The following is a 24,094-nucleotide window of genomic DNA, read 5'->3' as shown; positions in this document are numbered from 1 at the left end:
AAATACTTCTATAATAATATTAAGATGGAGCATGTAGGCGGCACAATGGATGGAACACTAGCCCTCCAGTCAGAAGGACCTGAGTTCAAATCCAGCCACAGACACTTATTGCTATGTCATCTTGGGCAAGTCACTTAACCCGAATTGCCTCCAAAAATTAATAATGCTAAGATGTTTTAATTTCTAACATAGTAAGCATCAATGTATATAACCCACATAAACAAAAGCCCTTTTCACAGCCTGTTTCTCAGGTCTAGAACATTCTCCCTCATCTCTTCCTCTTGGAATCTTGAATTCTCTTTCAAGTGTCTGGTTGAATCCTATTTACTATAGGAAGCCTTTGATAATCCTCCTCTTGACAGCACCACCCCCAGTGACTTGGTAATAAATAAAGATTCACACACACATATATATATACATACACACACAGTTGGGAGTGCTATCACAATCCATATGTGTGTTAGTATTTTCCATATTTGTAGCATAAAATTTAATAAAATAAAATCCATATAAATTCTGCATATATGCCCATATATGGAAAATACTAAATATTTATATATTTGGAATTATACACACATGTGTAAAATGTAATCCCCCAGTAGAATGTAATCTACATTTTGTTTTTTTCTACATATCTATAGTGCCTTGCTTATATAATGATCTCCAAATAAATGGTTGCTGAATTGAATTGAGTTAGTGGATTCACTCATCAACAACTTCACCATTTTTAACATTTAGCATTAAGAAACATTCTTTAGTTCATTCAGGCTTTCTCATAAAAGCAGTATCACAAAATGTTAGATCTAGAAGGGACTTCTGAGATGACTTAGTCTAGCCTTTTCATTATATAGGTTAGGAAATTCAACAGAGGAAATAAAATAATGTTGTACTCAAAGTCATAGCTTCTTACAATAACAGTGGGCCTCAAAGTGTGATCCAGGGATCCCTAAGGGTTCCTGAGACCATTTAGGGGAATCTATGAGGTCAAAGCTATGTCTATAATAATATTAAGATGGGTCAGCTTGGTAGCACAGTGGATAGAGCACTGGCCCTGGAGTCAGGAGGACCTGAGTTCAAATCTAGCCATAAATACTCTGTGACCCTGGGCAAGTCACTTAACTCCAATTGCCTCCAAAGTAATAATAATATTAAGCTGTTTTAATTTCTAACATAGTAAATATCAATAGACATAACCTACATAAACAAAAGCCCATTAGAAGGAGGGAGAATCCTTAATCTGTAAAAGTAAGAAGGGCTCCTGAGACCAAAAGTTTAAAAAACAAACAAGTTTTCTTAGCAGTACATTTTTCTTGGCAAATGAAATATGATGCATATCTGAGCTCTATAGACACTGAGCTCATCCTTTGGGGTAGGATGTCTGTCAAAAAAAGTACCTTACACCAAAAACAGCACACAAAAAAATATGGAACATGGAGAATGACTGCTTGGTGGCCGGTAAGGACCTGTTTGGAAGGCAAGGCCCATTAACCTGAAATCATGACCTTTCAAACTTTAAGTGATGGGCCTAAGAGTTTATTTCAAAGAAGACAGATTTGGTTCACCGTGCAATTGAGAATGGTTTGTTAGCAGAAAGTCAAATCTCTCCAAATCTCCAAAAAAAAACCATGTAAATAGAGCAAACCTCCAAGGCTGAATATAAACCACTAAGAAGGAGAATGCTGGGTGAGAAAGCACAGAGAATCTTTTATACCTTTCCTGAATGTGTGTAGAACTGACTTGCTTTTTCTCTTCCTTTAAAACATCTCTTCCATTAACAACCCTGACTAATTCAATGACCAACCATGGTTCCAAAGGACCTTTGATGAAGTTTCTATCATCTCCTGATAGAGAGGTGATGGTCTCAGGGTACAGAATGAGATTTTTTTTTTTTGAGATGTGACCAATATGGGAATTTGTTTTGTTTGACTATGTATACTTGTTGCAAAAGTTTTGTTTTTCTTCTTTTTCCCTCAGTGGGGAAGGAAGGAGAGAAAATATACTTTTGTTAAATGGGGAAAAAATTTGTTTAAAAACTCTCCTCCAAGAGATCTTCCCAGATAAATTCATCTTAGAAATTAGTCCCTCTTCTTTGCTCCACTACCCCTTAGCCCTTGTAAATAGAGATATGCAATGTTATGTGAATCCAGAATTTATTTTGAGGCTGCTGATATAAATTTCTTATTTAATATTTCTTTCCTTACTCAAGAACAAAAATTGTCTTATTCTTGCATTGTATCCCTTTACGCTGCCTACTACAATGAACCTCACCTAGCAGATGTTCAATAAATAATAGTTAATTAATTGATTCCTTAAAACTTCAGAGTTCTGCATGAATAGTGTTGTATTAATATAACTGTTTTCTCATTGAATAAAGTCTTTCCTAAGTAAGACAGAATTCTGCATGTTTAAAGTTTTGATGGTTAGTTTAGGATCCCATGATCTTAGATTTAAAGCTGAAAGATATTTTCAGGAACACCTAATCCAATGACTTAATTTTATCACTGAGAAAACTTAGATCCAGAAAAGTCAGGGGACTAGGCTAAGTCTACTCAGTGAATGACAGAGACACAATTTAAATCCAGGTCCCAAGACCTAAGTTTAATCCAGTCTATAAAATTCTTGAAAAATCTTCTCAGTAGCTTATCAGTTCAAAAAGAAAATTCTTATAGGAATACACTTGCATTTATTTTTCTGGAAGATGAAGCAACCATGTCACAGCTACTGCCAATGATGCCTTCCAGGAAAAAAAAGGAAGGCAGGTGGTGAACCAGGAAACTGGGGAAGTTTTATTTTATATTTTAACTACTATGTGCAAAATATTCTTTGAAAACAAATAAGTTCCTAAAAGAGGTTGTGATCTACTTGAATGCCCAAGTAGAAAATGCTTTAGGTGGTAGAGGTTTATTTGTTTTCTCTTAGGGAAAATTTATTCTTTAAAAATTTATTCTTTAAAATTTCTCTGGGCAATAGTAATAACAAGTATAAAATAATAAGAGACCCATCCCACTGACACTTAAAAATAAATACCAATTAGCAATAAGTGACTGAGATAATTCTTGGGGGCAAAACTCATATTTGACTTAGATTATTGCTTAATTATCCATCAACAATGTCTGTTGCTCATTTTTCAATTGCAATTTAGCTATATTTGCTGATCCAAATTTAATAAGACATAGAAAATAAGTGACAGAAAAACATAAGTCAACATGATCATAGGTGGCAGTAAAGACGATATTTTTATGTCAAGGAAACTTGGTGACATGATGCTTCAGTACTTTAATGATGCAATTTTTCTGTGATGCCATTGATTTGGGTTCAATTTCCACCTATGCAATCAATCTATGTCTTTATGGATATTTTCATAAATTACTTTCGTCAAAAATGCACCAAGAACTCAGCCTTCTGAAAATGAATTTCTCTGGCTTTAACTTGGCAGTTGCTTGGAAAATGGTCTATAGTCAAGCTTTTCTAGATTGGTAGGACTTTGCTAGAGATTAATGATGCTAAGATCTAAGTTGCATTTATTTGAAAGAATACATCTGTGTGTATGCTATTTAGATACCATAAAACTATCGTTTGTCATAAAATTGATGACATGACTTTGAAAGGTAAAGTGGCATGGTGGATAAAGAACCAATCTTTGTAAGATCTGTGTCCAAATTCTGCTCCTGGTCTATCCTGGCAACTTAACCTTGTGGTACCCTGGGCAACTCTAAACCTACACATCAAAGATGAGTTGCTGTTCTGTACTGATGAAGGGAGTTCCCAACACTGGAAGTGGGTGGCCTAATGGCAAGTATACTGGATCTTAAGTCAGAAAACTTATTCTGCCACTTCCTGGCTATGTGATCTTGGGTGAGTTGCCTGACTTCTCTGGGTCTCAGTTTTTCATCTACATTTCAGGGGTTTCGAGGAAATGGATTCCAAGCTCCTTCCCAACTCAAAATCTATGGTAAAATCATCACAAGTTTAGACCAAAATAGATTCACACATATAAAGATTTGGAATGACAGCTAACTTGTGGGTAACTTAGTTAGTCATTTCTACTGCACAGCAAAGAATCCCTGGTCTGGTATCATCCATCAAGTTATTGTGGGGCAACGGCAGTTGTGTTACTGTAGGGTCAGTGTCTTAACTATTTTTCATCCCTCTCTGTACCTGGAATGATACTTTAATAATAATTTTTAATAATAGCCAGTATTTATATCATTCTTTAAAGTTTACAAAGCCACCTAGTTGGGACAGTAGAGTACTGGTTTGGGGATCAGGAAGAATTGTGTTCATACCTAACCTGAGATGCTTCTCAACTGTGTGACCCTGGGCAAGTCATTTAACTTTTCTTTGTCTCTATCTCATGAGATTGTTGAGAATCAAGTGAAATAATATTTATAAAGCACTGAGCATAGTGCATGGCAGGTAGTACGTGCTATATAAATCCTTATTTCCTTCCCCTATTTATATATGCTATTTCATTTAGATATAGGAGATACTCAGGAAAGCACTACTAGATGAATTAAAATTGAATTTATTGGAACTTCATCAACAAGTCCTAGGAACTCTCCCAATGTTATGACAGAAAAGCAAATTTTTGAAGATTAAATTACATGTTTTTTCAATTAACAAGCATTTGTTTTCTTTCTCTTTCTAGGTAAGGGGAAGAAGAAGAAAAGTAAAACCCTTATAACAAATATGCATAAACAACCAAGTGTTGGCTATAAATGTGTGCTCCATTCTGCATATGCAATCCCTCATCTCTCTGTCAGTATGTGGGCAGCATTCTTCAAAATCAAATTTCCAAAATCATGGTTGGTCATTGCAATGATGAGGGTTCTTAAGTCTTCCAAAATTATTTGTCTTTATGATGTTTTCATTGTATAATTTGTTCTCCTGATCCTGTTCACTTCACTGCATTAGTTCATACAAGTCCTTCCAGATTCCTCTGAAACTGACCCTTTCATCCTTTCTTACAACACAGTAGTATTGTCTTATGTTATATAAAAGTATTGGAATATTGTTGGGCAAATGCTTTTAGCATTAGGGACATTTGTTGACAAAAGTGACAAGCTTGGATGCGTACAGATTATGAGAAAATAAGTGTGCTCCCTCCTTTTCTAGTCTCAAAAGGAAACCTTGCTGAAAAACACTGACAGAAAACTCTGACAGAAAAAAGTACTGACAGAGCAGGTAGTACTGTGCATAATACCGAAATTGACAGCATATCCTTAAGCAAACTTCTGGCCCTCAAGTTTCCTCCTCTATAAAATGAAGCAAATGAACCATATAGTCTCCAAAGTCCATCCCAACCCTGGCAGCATGTAAAAAACTACCAATAGGAGAGACATATCTCCAGGCTTAACCCATTTTTCAACTCAGTACCGAAGAAAAAAATTAAATCCTTTGCTTTCCTATAAATGTAACATTTTTGAAGCAACATGGTAGGGGTGGGAAGGAAGAACGGGGAGAATATTTTCCCCAATAATTCGTTTTAGGAAAAAGTGAGAAAAATATAAGCAATATGTACAAGAATACTTTTTAGCATCCTTTGTAAATCTAATATCACTTTATTAGTTTAGGAACACAAAATCTTTTGGTAGTATCGCAATGCATGGAGTATGGGCTAGGATGTCAGTACACCTAGCTCTCATTCTGGGCACATCTGTGTAGAAGGTGATTTGTTCATAAAACTGCCATATTTGGCACATCAGATTTGAGAGCATATTTTATTTAAATGATAATTACACATTAATTTTTAAGTACAGAACCCCAAGCTGCTGAACTTTAAAAAATCTAACATTTTTGAGTTTGTCATAAACACTTGAGAAGATTAAAAAAATAACTAACTCTATAGTAAAACAACAATAATAAGTAGCATTTATGTAGCTCTTTAAAGGTTGCAAAGCACTTTTGTATGATTTCATTTTATCCTCACCACAATCCTAAGAGGCAGTTGTAGTGTATTAAAAAAGACAGGAGCATAGCCAAGGAGGGTAATAAGGCTGATAGGAGAAATGAGGGTCCGTATCAAATGATGATCAATTGATGATCAAAATAAAGGGAATGGGCATATTTATAGCCTAAAAATGTAGGAAAAGCAAAAGAGAAGGATATATGCTTTTTTATTAAGTACCCATTATATGCCAGGAACTGAGCTAAGGACTCTTCAGATATCATCTCTTTTGAGTCTTATAACAACCCAGGGAGGGAAGGTACTATTCTTACCACTATTTTACAGTTAGGGAAACTAAGGCAGAAAGAGGTTAACTGGCTTGCCCAAGATCACACCGCTAGTAAGTGTTTGAGATTGGATTTGAAATCAAAATTTCCTAATTCTAGACTCAGTGCTCTATCCACTGCACAACATAGCTGCCCTTGAAACTTGGGGAAGATGATATACCTGTTTTCATGTATCTGAATGACTATCATATGGCAGAAGGACTAGTATGGCCTCAGAGGTCAGAATAAAGATTAATGAGAATTGGCAAATTTCAGATCAATATAAGGAAAAAACCAGAAACCAAAATTAGAACTATCTCCAAGTAGAATTAATTGCTTTGGAAAGTAATGAGTTCCTTTGGTGCCATAGAGTATAATGGATAGAGCAGTAGACTTGAAATCACAAACACCAGGATTCAAATTCCCACTTCACCCACTTATTAGCTATATGACCCCCATGGCAAGTCATTTAACCTCTACATGCCTTAATTTTCCTTATTTGTGCAATGAGATCTGGACTCAGTGATGTCTTACAAGCCATCCAAGAATAAAATTATGATTCTAAAATCTATAATAGTTCTGCCTCCAATGACAAGCACATAAGCTGAGGCTAAAGATATCAGAGAGGGGGTTCCAAAGATGAACTCTGACCTCTTTCAAGCTTGGAGATTCTATAACTCTGGGAGAGATAAAAGTGCAAGGAAAACCTCCATACTCATTAAATACAGATCTTGCTACAGGGAATTTTATCCCATCCTTCTCATTTTCTGAGTTATCACTATCAACATCTTCTGTTTCTTCTAATACTTTTCTTTCATTTTTATCACCTAGAAAAACTTCTGCAAACTTAGTTTTTGCCAAGAATGAGATACACTTCTATATCTTTTCCCTTGCTTATTTCTTCATTTGACATAATCATTTCTAAGCACGGAGCACAGGTTGTTGTTTTTGTTTATTACCAGCAAAACAGAATGTGAAGCAGAGAAAGTGGCAAGAGGGGTCAGAGATTGCTGTGTAATGCAGAGGGGGTATGCTTGGCAGAACCTCAGAATTCATTCCTGATCAAATACCTAAAGGTATTCTATATCCTGCAATATCTCAAAGCATCTTTCCAAAACAAGAGCTAAGAGAGCTACTTCTCTTATAATCCTGTGGAACAGAGAGGCAATGTTATCCTCATTTATATTTCAGTCTTTCAACTTTGGAACTCTTTCCATTTCTTAATGAGGCATTTGCTTTATGCTTATCTATACTTGTCAATAAGAAGGTTGGATTAAGTACAACATATTAAACCCATTAACTCTGAGAAAGTCAACTAAAAGTCACACAAATTCAAGTCCTCGGATTCTCAAAAATCTTTGATTATTATCTGGGGTATTTATCAATCTGCCACTACTCTGACAATTCACTGGACCTTGGAAATGACCCTGGGGTCTTGAAGACTATGCTAGAAGACCTAGGAAGAGTTCAATGCAACCATGCTGAGAAAGAATGGGCACTGGGCTGGCTAGAGGATAATGAATTTTCCTGCATAGCAATTCATGAAGAACATTTACCAATATGTAATATTATGCCTAAGATTGGAGTATATAGAGTTGTTCCAGTTTGCTCAGTGCACTCAAAAGAGGATAAAGGCAAGGGAACAAGCATTTATTATGTCCCAGGTACCAGGCAAGACACTTTCAAAAAATGATCTCATTGACTCTCACAACAACCCTGTGAGGTAGGTGCTATCATTATGTCCATTTTATAGGTGAGGAGACTGAGGAAGACAGAATTTAAGTGACTTTCTCTGGATCACAGGCTGAATTAGTCTGAGGTTTAATTAGAACTCATATCTTCTTGACTCCAAGTCCAGTACTATATCCGTTGCACCATTAGACCTTCCCATATGAACCCACTGTTCCATGATCTACTCACACCAATAATGCTTTCTGCATACCTATGATGTGATTGGAGTTGTGGGTTTGTTCTGCATTAACAGAATCACCTACACCAATTAAATCCTGGGTCCTTGAAGTATTTGATTCAATTGAACACACTTTTAATACTATGTATTTATTTAATACTATTTTAATAGTATTCAACATTTAATTTAATAATATTATTTAATACTATGTACAAGGTACTGAGTCTATCACAGTACAAAGTCAGTACTAAAATAGCCCTGCTTGCAAGAGCACAGGACTTTGGGGGGCACAATGTGAGCACAGATAAGTAAGTAAAACATTGTCAGAAAAAGGGGAGAACAGGAACAACTTGGAGCATCATGAAAGGATTTTTGTAAAAAGTGGTACCTGAACTGAGGTTTAAAACTCAGGACTGTAAGAGATAGAGATGAGCAGGGAGAACATTCTGGTTTGGGAGACACATGCCCGAAAACAAAAAGAGGAGATGGGATGACAAATTCAGATTCCAGTAAGTGGACCATTTAAGGTGGTAGGCAAGATGTGTGAAAGGGATAGAGCACTGAGCCTAGAGTTAGGAAATTTTGATTTCAAATCCAGTCTCAAACACTTACTAGCTGCGTGATCTTGGGCAAGTCACTTAACCTCTTTCTGCCTTACTTTCCTTACATGAAACAAGTCTGGAAGGATAAATGAGATATTGACTAGATTAGATAAATTAGAGCCAAATTGCTGAAGGATCTAAATGCGAAGCTGAAGATTTTGTATCTTACCCTAGAGGCAACAGGGAGTTAGTGACAACTTTTGGGAAGAGGATTGACCAATGCCTGAGGACATTTTGACAGCTCTGTGGAGGGTGAAATGGAAAAGAGAGATGCTAGAAAGAGAGATCAATTGCCACAATGGCTCAGCCTAGGAGAGATGAGAGTTTAAACTAGATATGAGTCAAGCAAAGAAAACAGATAAAAGAGATGTTAAGATATTAGAAATAACTAGACTGGGCAACTGATTGGCTCAGAGGACGGCGAGGGAGAAAGAAAAGTGACTGAGCACGCAGACAAGCAAGGAATGGGCATTTGATAAGTACTTAGTGAGTACTGACTAGGAGCTGAGGGTGTAAGACAAAAACGAAACCAGCCCTGACTGCAAAGAGCTTCCATTCTACCAGGGGAGACCACACACACACACACACACACACACACACACACACACACACACACATACACATACATACATATACATACACAAGCATACACATATATGTGTGCATGTATATGTGTATATATTGTATATACATATATATATATATATACAATATATACACTAAGGTTGCAGACCTAGCCACCTGGAAGGAAGGCTGTGCTAGTTTTTAAAAAAATGAAGTTTGGAGGATGGTAAGGTTTCAGAGGGGGAAGATAACAAGTTCCATATTGGACATCTTGGATTTTGAGCTGCTCCTGCAACATTCACATAAAGATGGTAAGCAGGCAATTAACAAGTAAGGGCTAAGATTCAAGAGATTAGTATAAATGCTTTATAAGACACAATATAAAATTTATATGATACATATGATCACAATAGATATGGTCAAGTGTGTGTAATATATCTTTACTCTGAAAATACATTACAATGTTTTCAATTTAATCTGCATGATTAACATCCTCTCCACTTTGTTAAATCTAGACAATCAACAGAACAAAAAAGCTAGCCCTGATTTATAGCATTTGCTCATTTTTGAGGTATAAATGTTCAACTGAAAATTTAACAATCATTTATCATGAATCCTTCTGAGTTGGCTCCAGCAAACCGCTGGGTTTCGTGATTACTAAGGTAATTGCTTTTATGACCTTCAAAACATTCCTGCAGTTGGACTTGGAAAAATATCATCATAATAGTGATTGTAATAGCAGCTTAAGGACTCCAATCATTCTGTGAGACATCTGTTGCGAATACTATCTCTGTTCTATAGATAAGGAAACTGAAACCTGGAAAAAGAGACTTGCCTGTGGTTACTTACCGGTATATTCTTCCTTCATTGCCAAAGAAGACCATGCCACGAGAGAAATAATGACATGACTTGCACTTGACTTTGTTTTGAGTGAGGGAGGGCGGTGCAGGTCACCAGCCTCACTTCTCCTCCAGAGCCATCTGAATCCAGTGACCAGATATTCATCAGGATGACTGAAGATGACCCACGATGAGGCAATGGGGGTTAAGTGAGTATCAGAGCCAAGATCTGCATTTCAGTTTTTTGAGTAGGAGGGAATTTGATCAGCCCTACCTAGTCCAGTCTTCTTATATTGAAGATGAGGGAACTGAGGTACGAAAAGATTTAGCAAGTTGTCTGTGGTCAGGAATGTTAGTTAGTTGTACAGGCAGAATAGCATAGCTAATACAATACTGAACATGGAGCCATGAAGTACCAGGCTCAAATCCCACCTCTGACTTTTAATGGTATGATCATTATCAAGCCAGTTAACCTCTTCAACTCTCTGTTTCTTCATTTATAAAAATAGGGTATTGGTTTAGATAACCTTGAAGGTCTTATGCAGCTCCAAATCTACTATTAAGCAAGAAAGCATAGTCAGGATTTCTGGTCTGCTGATCCTTTCATGATAGCACATAGAACATTTGATAAGGGCAATTTCATCAAATATGTGTTATACTCAAGTATTTTGGGCCATCAACTAACATGTTCTCTTAACATTCACTTTTTTAAAAAATTTTGAGTTCCAAATTCTTTAACTGCCTCCTACCCTTCCTCACCCACTGAGAAGGCAAATAATATGATACCAATTTTACATGTGGAGCCATGAAAAACACATTTCTATATTATCCATTTTGCAAAAAAAGTCAATAAAAATTAGAAACATAGAGAAAGTGAAAAAATATGCTTCAGTCTCTATATAGAGTTCATCATATCTTTCTCTGGAGATGGATAGAATTTTTCATCATAGGTCCTTTGGAATTGTCTTGGATCATTGTATGGATCAGAGCAGCTAAGACATGCATTTGATCATCAGTACAATATTGCTATTAGTGTATACGGTGTTCTCCTGGTTCTGCTTACTTCACTTTAGATCAGTTCCTACAAGTCTTCCCAGATTTTTCTGAAACCATCCTGCTCACCATTCCTTATAGCACAATAATTTTCCATCACAAGCATATACCATAACTTGTTCAACCATTTCCCAACGGATGAGCATCTAGTCAATTTCCAATTCTTTCCCACAACAAAAAGAACTGCTATAAATATTTTTGTGCATATACGTCCTATTCCTTTTTCTTTGATCTCTTTGGGATACAGACCTAGTAGTGGTATTCCTGGGTCAAAGAATATGAATAGTTTTATGGCCTCTTGGGAACAGTTTCAAATTATTTTCCAGAATAGTTGGACAAGTTCTTACAACAGTGCATTGGTGTACCTATTTTTCCACATCTCCTACAAAAATTATCATTTTCCTTTTCTGTCATATTAGCCAATCTGTGATTATGAGATGGTACCTTAGAGTTGCTTTAATTTGTATTTGTCTAAGCAACAGTAATTTAGGGCATTTTTTCATATAATTATTGGTAGTTCTGATTTCTTCTTCTGAAAACTGCCTGTTTATATCCTTTAGTCACTTTTCATTTGGAGCATGGTTCTTATTTTTGTAAATTTGGCTTATCTCCCTATATATATTTGAGAAATGAGGCCTTTATCAGACAAACTTGATACAAAAAAATTTCCCCCAACTTTTTGCTTCTCTTCTAATTTTGGCTGCACTGATTTTGTCCGCACAAAAATGTCTTAATTTCTTGTAATCAAAATTATCCATTTTACTTCCCATGATTCTTTCTTTCTCTTCTTCAGTCATAAACTCTTCCCTTATTCTTATATCTGCCAGTTAAACTGTTCCATGTTCCCCTACTTTACTTATAGCACTCTTTACATCTAAATCATTTATCCATTTTGATCTTAAGTATATGGGATGAGATGTTGATCTATACCGAGTTTCTGTTATACTGCTTTCCAGTTTTTCCAAAAACTTTTGTCAAATGTTGAGTTGTTGCCCCCAAACCTTGGATATCTGTGTTTGTCAAATATTAGATTACTATAGTCATTTTTTTACTACTATGTATTGTGTGCCTTATCTATTGATCCACCACTTTATTTCTTAACCACTATCAGATTGTTTTCATGATTAAGGTTTTGCCCTATAGTTTGAAATCTGGTATTGCTAGACTGCCTTCCTTCACCTTTTTTTTTTATCGATTCCCTTGATCTTTTGTGCCTCCAGATTAACTTTGGTATTATTTTTTTTAACTCTATAAAATAATTCTTTAGAATTTTGGTCAGTATAGCACTGAATAAGTAGACTAATTTAGGCAGAATTGTCATTTTTATTTTATTGACTCAGCCAACCCATGAGTAATGAATATTTCTTGAATTGTTTAGATCTGTCCTTCTTTATGTGAAAAGCATTTTGTAATTGTATTCATAAACCCTAGGTTTGTGCTGGCATGTAGACTCCCAAGCAATTATAATATCTGTAGGTATTTTAAATGGAATTTTTCTTTCTATCTTTTCCTGCTGGATTTTGTTGATAATATATTTTCATTTTTGAAGTTGTTTTTCTTTTTGATAATCTTTCAAAATCAATTTTTATTCTACCCCAACCAATCAATCAATAAGCATTTATTAAGCACCTCGTTGGTACCAGATACCATGCTAGGCACTGGGCGAACAAATAAAAAGAATGAAATAATCCCTACTTTTGAAAAGCTTACATTCCAATGGGAATTTTACATATATATATGTGTGTGTGTGTATGTATATATGTAAGCATATGTATGTGTATAAGTGTATGTGTGTATATGTGTATGTAAACATATGCCAATAAAGACAAAGAGAGTCCTCTCATGAAGTTATTCACTAATTCTTTTTTTCTTGGCTTCTTCTGGAAGACTCACTTGCTTTGGAAGACACCAGTGACAATATGAATACCTTTATGTATTATATCACTTGTTTTGCTTCCCTCATAGAGCTTTTGAGGAGAATCAATTTCACAATATCAAGTTTAGGTCCTGGAATGCACATCCTATTGTAGCAATAAATAGATATTTACCCATTATGACAGCCCATGCTACTTTCAGCTTATTCTCATTATTGTGCAGCAATATAAACACTTGAAGCCTCCCTAGCTTCTGTAAGATTTCATCTATTTTACAGCCAATATTCTCTCTACCATATCTATTCTCAACCAGTACAGTATTTCTTTTGAAAAACAGCAGTACAGCTAGCTGAAATGTACTCATTAAGTTAATAATTTCTCCTGCCCATGCATTTATTCACCACCACAGAGTGCCACAAATCACACTGTTTTGTTGATTTTCCCCACCTTGCCCTAGAATCTTTTGCCCATTTACATTCAGACTCCCAAAAAACAGGTTGCTCAAAGAATGTCATCTGGGCAAATAGTAAAATGATACGTGTTATTTAAAAATATATTTCCAGGTTTACACTTTTTAATTATTTGATACCACTGTTCCCAAAGAAGATAAAAGTTTCTGAGAGCTGCTTTCTTCCAGATCATCATATGCCCTCTCATTCACAAACTAAGCAACTGAGAGTCTTAGGAAGGTAGTTGTTAGCAAAATATGGTTCCTTGGAGATATTGATTAGACAAGTTCTCTGGGATAAAGCAATGACAAGAAGAGGAGTTTGAGACTAAGACCAAGAATGCTGCCATAAAATTTCCCCTTTCTTTTTTCTGTCTCCCGTGAACTACACCACAAAAGAATCTTCACATCCACAGGAAACTCGTCAGATGCAGAGATACATCCGTGTCTACTACTAGCAACTATAAATGGACATCTCAACAGTACTTGCAAATCTCAGAATAATTTGCATGGTGGAAACGTTTCCATATGCTCAAAGTAGGTCTCAGTATTTTGCTATAGGACAAAACCAAAGATAGTACAATGACTAGCTGAGATATAAACACAAAGCTACTCCATGTATCAGTTAATAGTGGCATCTACTCCCTGGCTCTTTCCTTCATCCATGATAGAAACAGCTTCTCAACCCTACGTGGCCTCACTTCTCTGCTGACATTGAACAGTGATGGGGGCAAATAGATATTACATTGGGAGGAATTCAGTCGCAACTGGAAAATTGTAAGAAAACATGATGATATACCTAAATATATTTAATGTTGTGGATCTAGATTAATGTAAATGCTTATCTTGCAATTAAGAAGAATGCTTTCATCTCTTTGGGATCTCAAGGTCCCAGGTATAGGAGGAGGTTATAAATTTCTTTCAGTTCCCTAATCTCTATATTTGTCCTAATACCTCTCTATTTTATATTTTAGTGTAAACAGAGTAAGAAACCTTTGGAAAAAGCTACAGAAATGAATGTCCGTTATCTTTGCCAAGAAAAAAGCTAAATGGAGTCACGAAGAGTCAGACAAAATTCAAAAGACTGAACAAAGTGTAACTCAGCACTTCATATCAGTAAGGATGCTCTGACATAAAAGTTAGAATCCTAAATCCTCAAGATGTGACCAAAGAGCCACAATATACCAGTATTTCTGACATTTGTCTGACGTTCCCAGTGACCAGACTGACCCTCTTTTCAACTAAATAGCTCAAGAGGCTAAACATTGAAAGAAACACTGAGCATCATGAGGCTCCATCCTGACTGTCAGTAATTCATTGCATTGGGCAGTAGACATATGAAAGACCTTCTGTCTTCCTTTTGTAAGAGGAAGACTCACCAATTTCACAAGAGGATAATAATAAAGATATTTATTTGTTTAGCAAACTTTGAGATAAAAACAAATATATTTCCCTGATATTTCTTTTTTCCAGGCTAATAATATTACCAGAATAATGAGCACTCTATTCTACAGGATCAAGGCAAACATGTCAGTAACTAAGCCAATAATACTTTCCAAGGCCTCAGTCAGAAACCCTTAATACAAGCTTCTGTAGTAATATTGATTCTCTAATCCACCAACCCAAAATGAAAACTGCTTCTCTTGCAGTTTTTCATTAGATCCTTAGAAAGCAGTGACCATGCTGGGCTTGTTTTATGGAACTTAATTTCAGACGCAAATAGAATCTCTGTTTGCTTATGATGAAGCCTCCTTTCTTATGTCCCTATGAATTTTGTAAATATTTAAAATGTACTTGGTAAAATTTCAATACCTCCCTCTAACCTTGCAAGGTGAGTGCAATTAATTGCGTCTGTTAGTATTTTTATTCCTTCCTCAGCTATCAGGCACTAAGGGTAAATATGGGAAGGGAAGGGGTGCTTCAGAGATGCTACTCAGAAAAAAAAATACTGACTGACATAATCTGGAGACAGGTTTCATCAGCTGTGGCTTGCTCTTCTCATCAGGACAATTCAGAACCCATTCCCCAGGTCTCTTCTATTGCCCAAACATTGCATTGGGCTATACAGACTATGGATGGATCTTCTTCTAAATTATACCAATCTTCCCAGAACACAGAAGCCTTCTCTAAGGAAACAGATGAATGGATATTATCACCGTCAAAGGGGCAGGGTACCTGAGCAGCGTAGTTACTTTCAATACACACTAATACATAAGTTGCCCCATTCCCATTTTGAAGTTTCCTATATGTAGACAGATTATAAAAACAGGTGTATCTAAAATCTTTGGACTAGAACTGTAGAGATAAGAATGTTTAGAGGAGAAAGAACAAGACAATTAGGTAAGACTTCTTTATGGGAGACTGGTCCAGTTTGGGAGAATTTGGTTACTTGGTTGTTTTTTCTCATTTGTTTGTATTTGCATATCTTTATGTACTGTACATCCTTGGGAAGAACATAATGCATTGGGCCATACCGTAGGCTGCTCTGCTTGAGGTTTTTGCACATAAAAGTTTGGGAAACAGATAACTCTGTCACAATGTTGGTGACATTTGCGAGCCCTTTCCTAAATCTCTTTGTTGTACCTTTATTATGGCAAATCATGTCCATAAACATTTATTAAGCACCTACTTGCTCACATAAGTCATAGTCTAATTATAGGTCTCAGGATTCTTGGCAGCTAGGTGTTACAATGGCTTGGGGTCAGGAAGTCAAGTTCAACTTCAACTTCTGACACTTAATAGCCATGTGACTCTGGGCAAGTCACTTAACCTATTTCTACCTCAGTTTCTTCACCTGTAGAACTGGAGTCATAATAGCTCTTACTTCACAAAGTTCTTGTAAGGATCAAATAAAATAATATTTGTAGTTTCTGAGACACAGAAGGTACTTAATAAACACTAGTTTCTTTCCTTTCTCCCTAGTGGTCACAAGACCTTGACAAGAGACAATATCTGACCGTATTCTACTATAAAAGTCAAGGCATTAATCAATGCAAACAGTCCTGTGGAAGCCGCAGATATGGATCATGGTATCTTTAATTTGGCAATAACCTACCCTGCCAAGGCACAGACATGCAAATGGGCCACAAGATTCAAGCCAGTGTTTGCCTGCCACTGGTTCTTGGCACTACCTTAAGATTCAGCTGATAATAACCCATCCTGATTGAATGCCAACAGCTAGTTCTTTTTTCCTTCCATCTCATGCTTACAGACCTATACTTTCTATATCCCACTGTGACCACATTAAAAAAGTCAATATAGCTAAGCCATAATACAGGCAACCATCAGCCATGTACAATAGACTTGATGACTGTATCAACCCCTTACCTGTATATATCTCATATGTACCTACTTATTTTTATGTTGTCTCCGCCCATTAGCATATGAGTCCCTGAAGGAAAAGACTATTTTTTTTTCATTTCATGGTATCCCCAGCACTTAACACAAGTGCCAGGCACATAGTAAGTTTTCAATAAAAGCTTGTTGACTAACTAACTCCGGCTGCCAATGGGCAAGAGATAGAAACAGAGAAGCCCAAAACTTCTGGACTGAAATTGATTTTTAAAAAAAAGACTGCTCAGAACTCTCAATTTCTTCCCTATTGCCTAGATAATACACACATCCCTCAGCACCGTATTTAAAGCCTTCCACAACCGAGGTCCCACATACCTTTCCAGCCTTACTGTGCTTTATCTCCTTTTGCATTCTGCCTGTTTCAGTCATGCTAGTTCTTCTTTCACAGAACACTGGATATCCCACCTACATGTCTTTGGTACAGGTAGAGTCCCCCATGCCAAGAATGGTGTACAGCAATGCTTTGGACTAATAGAATTCTGGGCTTATGAACAGCTCAGCTGCCACATCCTGACTTCTCATATTCCATTCCCTATCCCGTTCTTAGTGTTTTCTCCCTCTTGAAATTACTTTATATCACTTTGCGCATATTTTCAATTCATTTATCTGTGAATTCACTTATGTGTTGTATCTGTTCAGTAGGATGTAGTCTCTCTGATAGCAGAGAAAAGGTGTGATTTTTTGTTTGTGTTTTGCTGTTGTTATTTTACTTTGTACTATATCCTAGAGCAGTGCATACGCTGTATATACTTAGTAACTGTTGAATTAAATTGGTCTTCTACCTTCTGGCTAGTACGATTCATTATCTATGAAGAAGTGAGAGGCAGAAAGTCAGGTATTCATTTTAGAAGAAGGTGGCTCCTGAATGACTAGCTCTTGCATGTGTGCTCCAACAGTTCATGTTTTCAGGAAAGTCATGTGTGCTGGGTGTTTCCCAGGGTCTTAAATCCAGGCACAGAGAACTTCATTCACAAGGGTTTGGGGGACAGTGGCTCCATCTACAAGCTGTGTTCTTAACTACACACCATGCTCTCTAGGTACAATCACGCAGGATGTTTATCACCCCTTTCTGCTGTATGAAAGGGTGAAGTTGCAGGGGGTTAGAAGGAGGGTTGTATACTTTGTTAAACACCCACATGCCTGTCTCAAGGGGATGTTCTTTGCTGCCAATCTGCATTGTCAGGATGTAGAGAATAAAGGAAACAGCTTGACAAATTCTCCAAATTTAGTACTTTCCAAATGAAAATCACCTAGTACAGATCACCAGGAAACTGTTTACAGGACCAGGCCGTATGCTGAGAAAAAGCTAGGGCACAAAGGTTTCCCACAACATGGCGGTAACTAGAACATTCTGCCCCAGTTGTATCATCTAAGTATGCAAGGAAATGTAAATAAAAGAGAGGAAGACGAGGAGATTCGTGGGCAAGAATTATAAGGAAAGATTTAAAGAATCATACAAAGAAAATTATTTAAAGGTATTAGAAGGCATAGACTCTGGTCTACAAATAAATTAAAAATCTAAACACAAGTGGCAAGAAAAATAAATAATTTAGTATGACTCAAAGGAATATTCTTTTTTTTTAAAATTTATTTATTTATTTAACTTTTAACATTCATTTTCACAGAATTTTGGGCTCCAAATTTTCTCCCCCCTTGTCCCCTCCCCCCACCCCAAAACACCAAGCATTCCAATTGCCCCCATCACCAATCTGCTCTCTCCTCCATCATTCATCTCTGCCCTTGTCTCCATCCTCTCCTCTGTCCTGTTGGGCCAAATAACTTTCTATACCCCTTTACCTGTATTTCTTATTTCCTAGCGGCAAGAACAGTACTTGACAGTTATTCCTAAAACTTTGAGTTCCAACTTCTTTTCCTCCCTCCCTCCCCACCCCCTCCCTTTGGAAGGCAAGCAATTCAATATAGGCCAAATCTGTGTAGTTTTGCAAATGACTTCCATAATAGTCGTGTTGTATAAGACTAACTATATTTCCCTCCATCCTATCCTGCCCCCAATTACTTCTATTCTCTCTTTTGATCCTGTCCCTCCCTGTGAGTGTCGACTTCAAATTGCACCCTCCTCCCCATGCCCTCCCTTCCATCATCCCCCCCACCCTATTTATCCCCTTATCCCCCACTTTCCTGTATTGTAAGATAGGTTTTCATACCAAAATGAGTGTGCATTTTATTCCTTCCTTTAGTGGAAGGTGATGAGAGTAAACTTCATGTTTTTCTCTTACCTCCCCTCTTTTTCCCCAAACTAAAAAAATCTTTTGCTTGCCTCTTTTATGAGAGATAATTTGCCCCATTCCATTTCTCCCTTTCTCATCCCATATATTTCTCTCTCACTGCTTGATTTCATTGTTTTTTAAGATATGATCCCATCCTCTTCAATTCACTCTGCGCACTCTGTCTCTATGTGTGTACGCGTGTGAATGTGTGTGTGTGTAATCCCACCCAGTACGCAGACACTGAATAGTTTCAAGAGTTACTAATATTGTCTTTCCATGTAGGAATGTAAACAGTTCAACTTTTATAAGTCCCTTATAACTTCTCTTTGCTGTTTACCTTTTCATGCTTCTCTTCATTCTTGTGTTTGAAAGTCAAATTTTCTTTTTAGCTCTGGTCTTTTCATCAAGAATGCTTGAAAGTCCTCTATTTCATTGAAAGATCAATTTTTCCCCTGAAGTATTATACTCAGTTTTGCTGGGTAGGTGATTCTTGGTTTTAGTCCTAGTTCCTTTGACTTCTGGAATATCCTGTTCCATGCCCTTCGATCCCTTAATGTAGATGCTGCTAAATCTTGTGTTATCCTGATTGTATTTCCACAGTACTTGAATTGTTTCTTTCTAGCTGCTTGCAATATTTTCTCCTTGACCTGGGAACTCTGGAATTTGGCCACAATGTTCCTAGGAGTTTCTCTTTTTGGATCTTTTTCAGGTGGTGATCAGTGGATTCTTTCAATATTTATTTTGCCCTCTGGTTCTAGAATCTCAGGGCAGTTTTCCTTGATAATTTCATGAAAGATGATGTCTAGGCCCTTTTTTTGATCATGGCTTTCAGGTAGCCCCATAATTTTTAAATTGTCTCTCCTGGATCTGTTTTCCAGGTCAGTTGTTTTTCCAATGAGATATTTCACATTATCTTCCATTTTTTCATTCTTTTGGTTTTGTTCTGTGATTTCTTGGTTTCTCATAAAGTCATTAGCCTCCATCTGTTCCATTCTAATTTTGAAAGAACTATTTTCTTCAGTGAGCTTTTGAATCTCCTTTTCCATTTGGCTAATTCTGCTTTCAAAAGCATTCTTCTCCTCATTGTTTCTTGAACCTCCTTTGCCAATTGAGTTAGCCTATTTTTCAGGGTGTTATTTTCTTCAGCATTTTTTGGGTCTGCTTTAGCAGGGTGCTGATCTGCTGTTCATACTTTGCTTGCATGTCTTTCATTGCTCTTCCCAGTTTTTCCTCCACCTCTCTAACATAATTTTCAAAATTTTCTGAGCTCCTTTTGAGCTTTTCCATGGTCTGAGCCCATTGAGTGGGGTGGGATACAGAAGCCCTGACTTCCTTGTCTTTCCCTGATGGTGAGCACCACTCTTCCTCATCAGAAAGGAGGGGAGGAGAAACCTGTTCACCAAGAAAGTAACCCTCTATAGTCTTGGTTTTTTTCCCTTTTGTGGGTATTTTCCTAGCCAGTGACTTGACCTCTGAATATTCTCCTCACACCCACCTCGCCTCCAGATCCTCCCAGACAGTGCTTGGGGTCTGAGACTCAAATGCTGCTTCCCAGCCTCAGGGCTTTGGGCGGGGGCAGGGCTGCTATTCAGTGTGAGATCAAGTTCAGCTGCCCGGGTGGGGGCAGGGCCGCCTAACAGGCTCAGTTCCCTCAAGGGGTTTATGCAGAGACCTTCAACAATGGATCTGGGCTCCTGCCTGCTTGGGGAGCCCCTGTCTGCTCCCACCTCTGCTGGTGCCTCCCAAGGGGGCCTGAGTCATGGGGGCTCCCCACTCCCCTCTCGACCCGCCAAAGAGACCCTCTCACCGACCCTTGTCACCTGTGGGTAGAGGGACCCACGCGGCTGCTGGAGATTCTGTCCCTGAAGCCTACTCGGATCTGCTCCTCTCGGCGCTGGGTAGCCAATGCAGGGCTGGGCTCTGCTCCACGTCCGCAGCGTGAAGAACCTTTTGCGAGAGGTTTTCAGGCTCTCTGGAACAGAAATCTTGTCCGCTCCTCTGTTCTGTGGCTTCTCCTGCTCCTGAATTTATTGGCAACCCTTTTCTACAGATATTTCATGGGCTGTGGGTTCGGAGCTCGCGTATTTGTGTGTTTCTACTCCGCCATCTTGGCTCCGCCCCTCAAAGGAATATTCTTACCGTGATGATCATTTTTATATTAGAATGTGTTAGGTACCAGATACAAAGGGAAAGCAAATAGGGCAATGGTCTACACAGTAGGATATTTAGAGCACCAGACCTGGAGTCAGGAAGACTTCAGATCTAGCCTGAGATACTTACTAGTTGTGTGACCCTGGGAAAGTCACTTAACCCAGTTTGCCTCAGTTTCCTCATCTGTAAAATGAGCTGGACAAGGAAATAGCAAACTATTTCTGTATCTTTGCCAAGAAAACCCAAAATAGGGTCACCAAGAGTTGCACATGACTCAAACAACTGAACAAGAAGTCAACCAGCTGTTGGAAGTACAACTACTAAATATAATTCCTTCTGATTAACAGAAGGTACTCTTAATAGCTCTAAGTAGAACTATAAGGAATCTTAGTAGTCATCTAGTCCAATCCTTTAATTTTAAAAATGAGGAAAGAGAAGCCCAGCGAGACTGGGTGATTTGCCCAAGGCCACACAAGGAATAAGTGTCCAAGCTGGAATTTGACCTTAGTTTCTCTGACTCCAATACAGTATTCTTTTCTTTGCACCATGCTGCCACTGAGGCTAATTTCATTTCCAAAGTAAAGTAGCATAAATGAGGATGCAAAAAACAAAAAGAGAGGGAAAAGAAAGTATCAACAACGTTCAATATAGAAGACAGAGGAGGAGGAGGAAAAAAAGAAGAGAAAGAGGAAAATAAGAGGAAGAGGATGATGACTTATTGATCTAGAGGATATACAATTCTCCCATACCACTCACAGAGTATATAGTGTTGTAGGTCTTGATTACTTTCTATTGCTACACTCATCCATAAAATGAAGTACACAATTGCAGTCACTTTCTCCATAACTCAAGCCTAAATACAGAGTGAGTCTAAATTGCCCAGCTGATAGAAGCAATTCTATCAATTCTTCTCTTTGCATTGTGCCTATAAATTAAGAGGAAAGCCTTTGGATGGAAGAGGGGGAAAACTAGATATGGAAAGGAAGAAAACCAAGGAAATGATTTAATTAACAGTCCTCTACTCTCATTCTGCTTGCTTATATTTGAGTCTCCAGATCTTAGCACAGTACCTGGAACACAGTAAATATTTAATAAATGTTCACTCATTCATTCCTCCTCCCCTTTTTTCCTTCCCTCCTTCCTTCCTTCTTTCTTTCCTTCCATTCTTCTTTCCTTTCTTTCCCCAACACCTTCCTACAATGCCCTGCTTCCCAATGCTTCAATTAGTCAATAAAAAATATATTAAGTACTTACAACTAGATGGCACAGTTGATAGAACACTGGACCTGAAGTCAGGAAGACCTGAGTTCAAATCTAGCCTCAGACATATACTAGTTATGTGACCCTGAGTAAGTCACTTGACCTTGTTTGCCTCAGTTTCCTAATCTGTAAAATGAGGCAGAGAAGAAAATGGCAAAACATTCTAATATCTTTGCCAAGAAAACACTAGATGGGGTCACAAAGAATTGGACATGACTGAAATGAATGAACAAAAAGCAACAAGTACTTCCTATTTGTCAACCACTATGAAACAAAACTATCCGAAAAACTGGAATAAATGGGTTTGAAGGGATCTATAGTAGGTCTTATTTGTTTGACATGCCATCATGTAAATGCAAACACGATTTGAGGTATCAAAGAAGGTTGTTTTGAATATAAGGAAGAAGGTATAAAAACTAGCTGAAGTACTTTTAAAATTATGTATATATTATCCATTCCATTGTTAGCAATAGAAATATAACTTAATCAATGCATGTATTATGTGATAAACTATTAATGTCTTGTTTACATCAACTATATTTCTCAGTACACTCTTTACCCTACCCTTCTAAGAAAGCTATCCCTTATAGCAGAGAACTTAAAAAAAACCAATTTGGTTGGTAAAATTAATCAACACATCAATCAAGCCAATATTATTGTATATACAGTGTTGTGCACCCATAGTTCCCTGTCTCTCAAAGACTGTGGAAGAGCTACAGAATTTCTAAGTTCATATATTTGTCACTGGGTTCACTCTTTCAATTTCTCTTGAATTTCCAGAGCTCCCTCAACAAATAAAGGAGGGAGGCACTTCCTCATATCTCTTCTTCAAGATGAAACTGGATCATTATTTTTTTCCTTCTTAAAATAGATTTAATTTCTATCTTAATTTGTACATTGCATATATTTCCCCTTGTATCCTTCACCTCTTCCCCTCCCAGAGAACTACCACATATAACAGAAACTTTTTTTTAAAAAAGAGAAAAAAGAGCCCTCTCCAAGTTCCATCCCTGTAACTGGCAACTTGGCTAAACATACTAAGAAGGTCAGAATCATTGTTAAATATGGAACACGTTATGGTGCATCCCTCAGAAAAATGGTGAAGAAAATTGAAATTAGCCAGCATGCCAAGTATACCTGCTCCTTCTGTGGCAAGCCCAAAATGAAGAGATGGGCAGTGAGTATTTGGCATTGTGGATCCTGTAGGAAAACAGTAGCTGGTGGAGCATGGACATACAATACCAGCTCTGCAGTCATAGTCAAATCTGCCATCAGAAGACTGCAGGAATTGAAAGACCAGTAAAATCTTCTTATCAAATATCTGTAGCCCATAGTCCAACAATAAATGGCTTAATTTATGGAATAAAAAAAAGAGAAAAAAGAAAAGAAAGGATATTTATATTTAAATAAATATTCATTAAGCACCCACCATGTTCCAGGCATTGTGGCAAGTGCTTTACAAGGATATCGTTTGATTTCCACAACAACCCTATAAGGTGAATATTATTATTATGCCTAGTTTAAAACAGATAAAACTGAAGCGGACTAAGGTTAAGTGATTTGCTCAGGGTCACACCAGTAGGAAGTATGTGAGACTGG

At 37.3% G+C, this 24,094-nt stretch overlaps 2 protein-coding genes across 3 annotated transcripts in view; one reads left to right on the top strand and one right to left on the bottom strand.

The window, feature by feature from the left end:
* OCA2 (OCA2 melanosomal transmembrane protein) overlaps positions 1–24,094 on the bottom strand; it is a 656,645-nt gene that overhangs the window by 243,726 nt on the left and 388,825 nt on the right. The window lies entirely within an intron of this gene.
* LOC140503633 (large ribosomal subunit protein eL43-like) lies at positions 1,431–23,874 on the top strand. The gene is made up of 2 exons (XM_072607778.1): positions 1,431–1,455; positions 23,476–23,874. The coding sequence occupies exons 1-2, from the start codon at positions 1,431–1,433 to the stop codon at positions 23,796–23,798; spliced, it is 348 nt and encodes a 115-aa protein (XP_072463879.1). The 3' UTR covers positions 23,799–23,874.

Source organism: Notamacropus eugenii, chromosome 5 (assembly GCF_028372415.1).
Source record: "Notamacropus eugenii isolate mMacEug1 chromosome 5, mMacEug1.pri_v2, whole genome shotgun sequence".
In the NCBI taxonomy this organism is placed as follows: Eukaryota; Metazoa; Chordata; class Mammalia; order Diprotodontia; family Macropodidae; genus Notamacropus; species Notamacropus eugenii.
The sequence above is the reverse complement of the archived record's forward strand: the minus strand, read 5'-3'. Positions and strand labels throughout refer to the sequence as shown.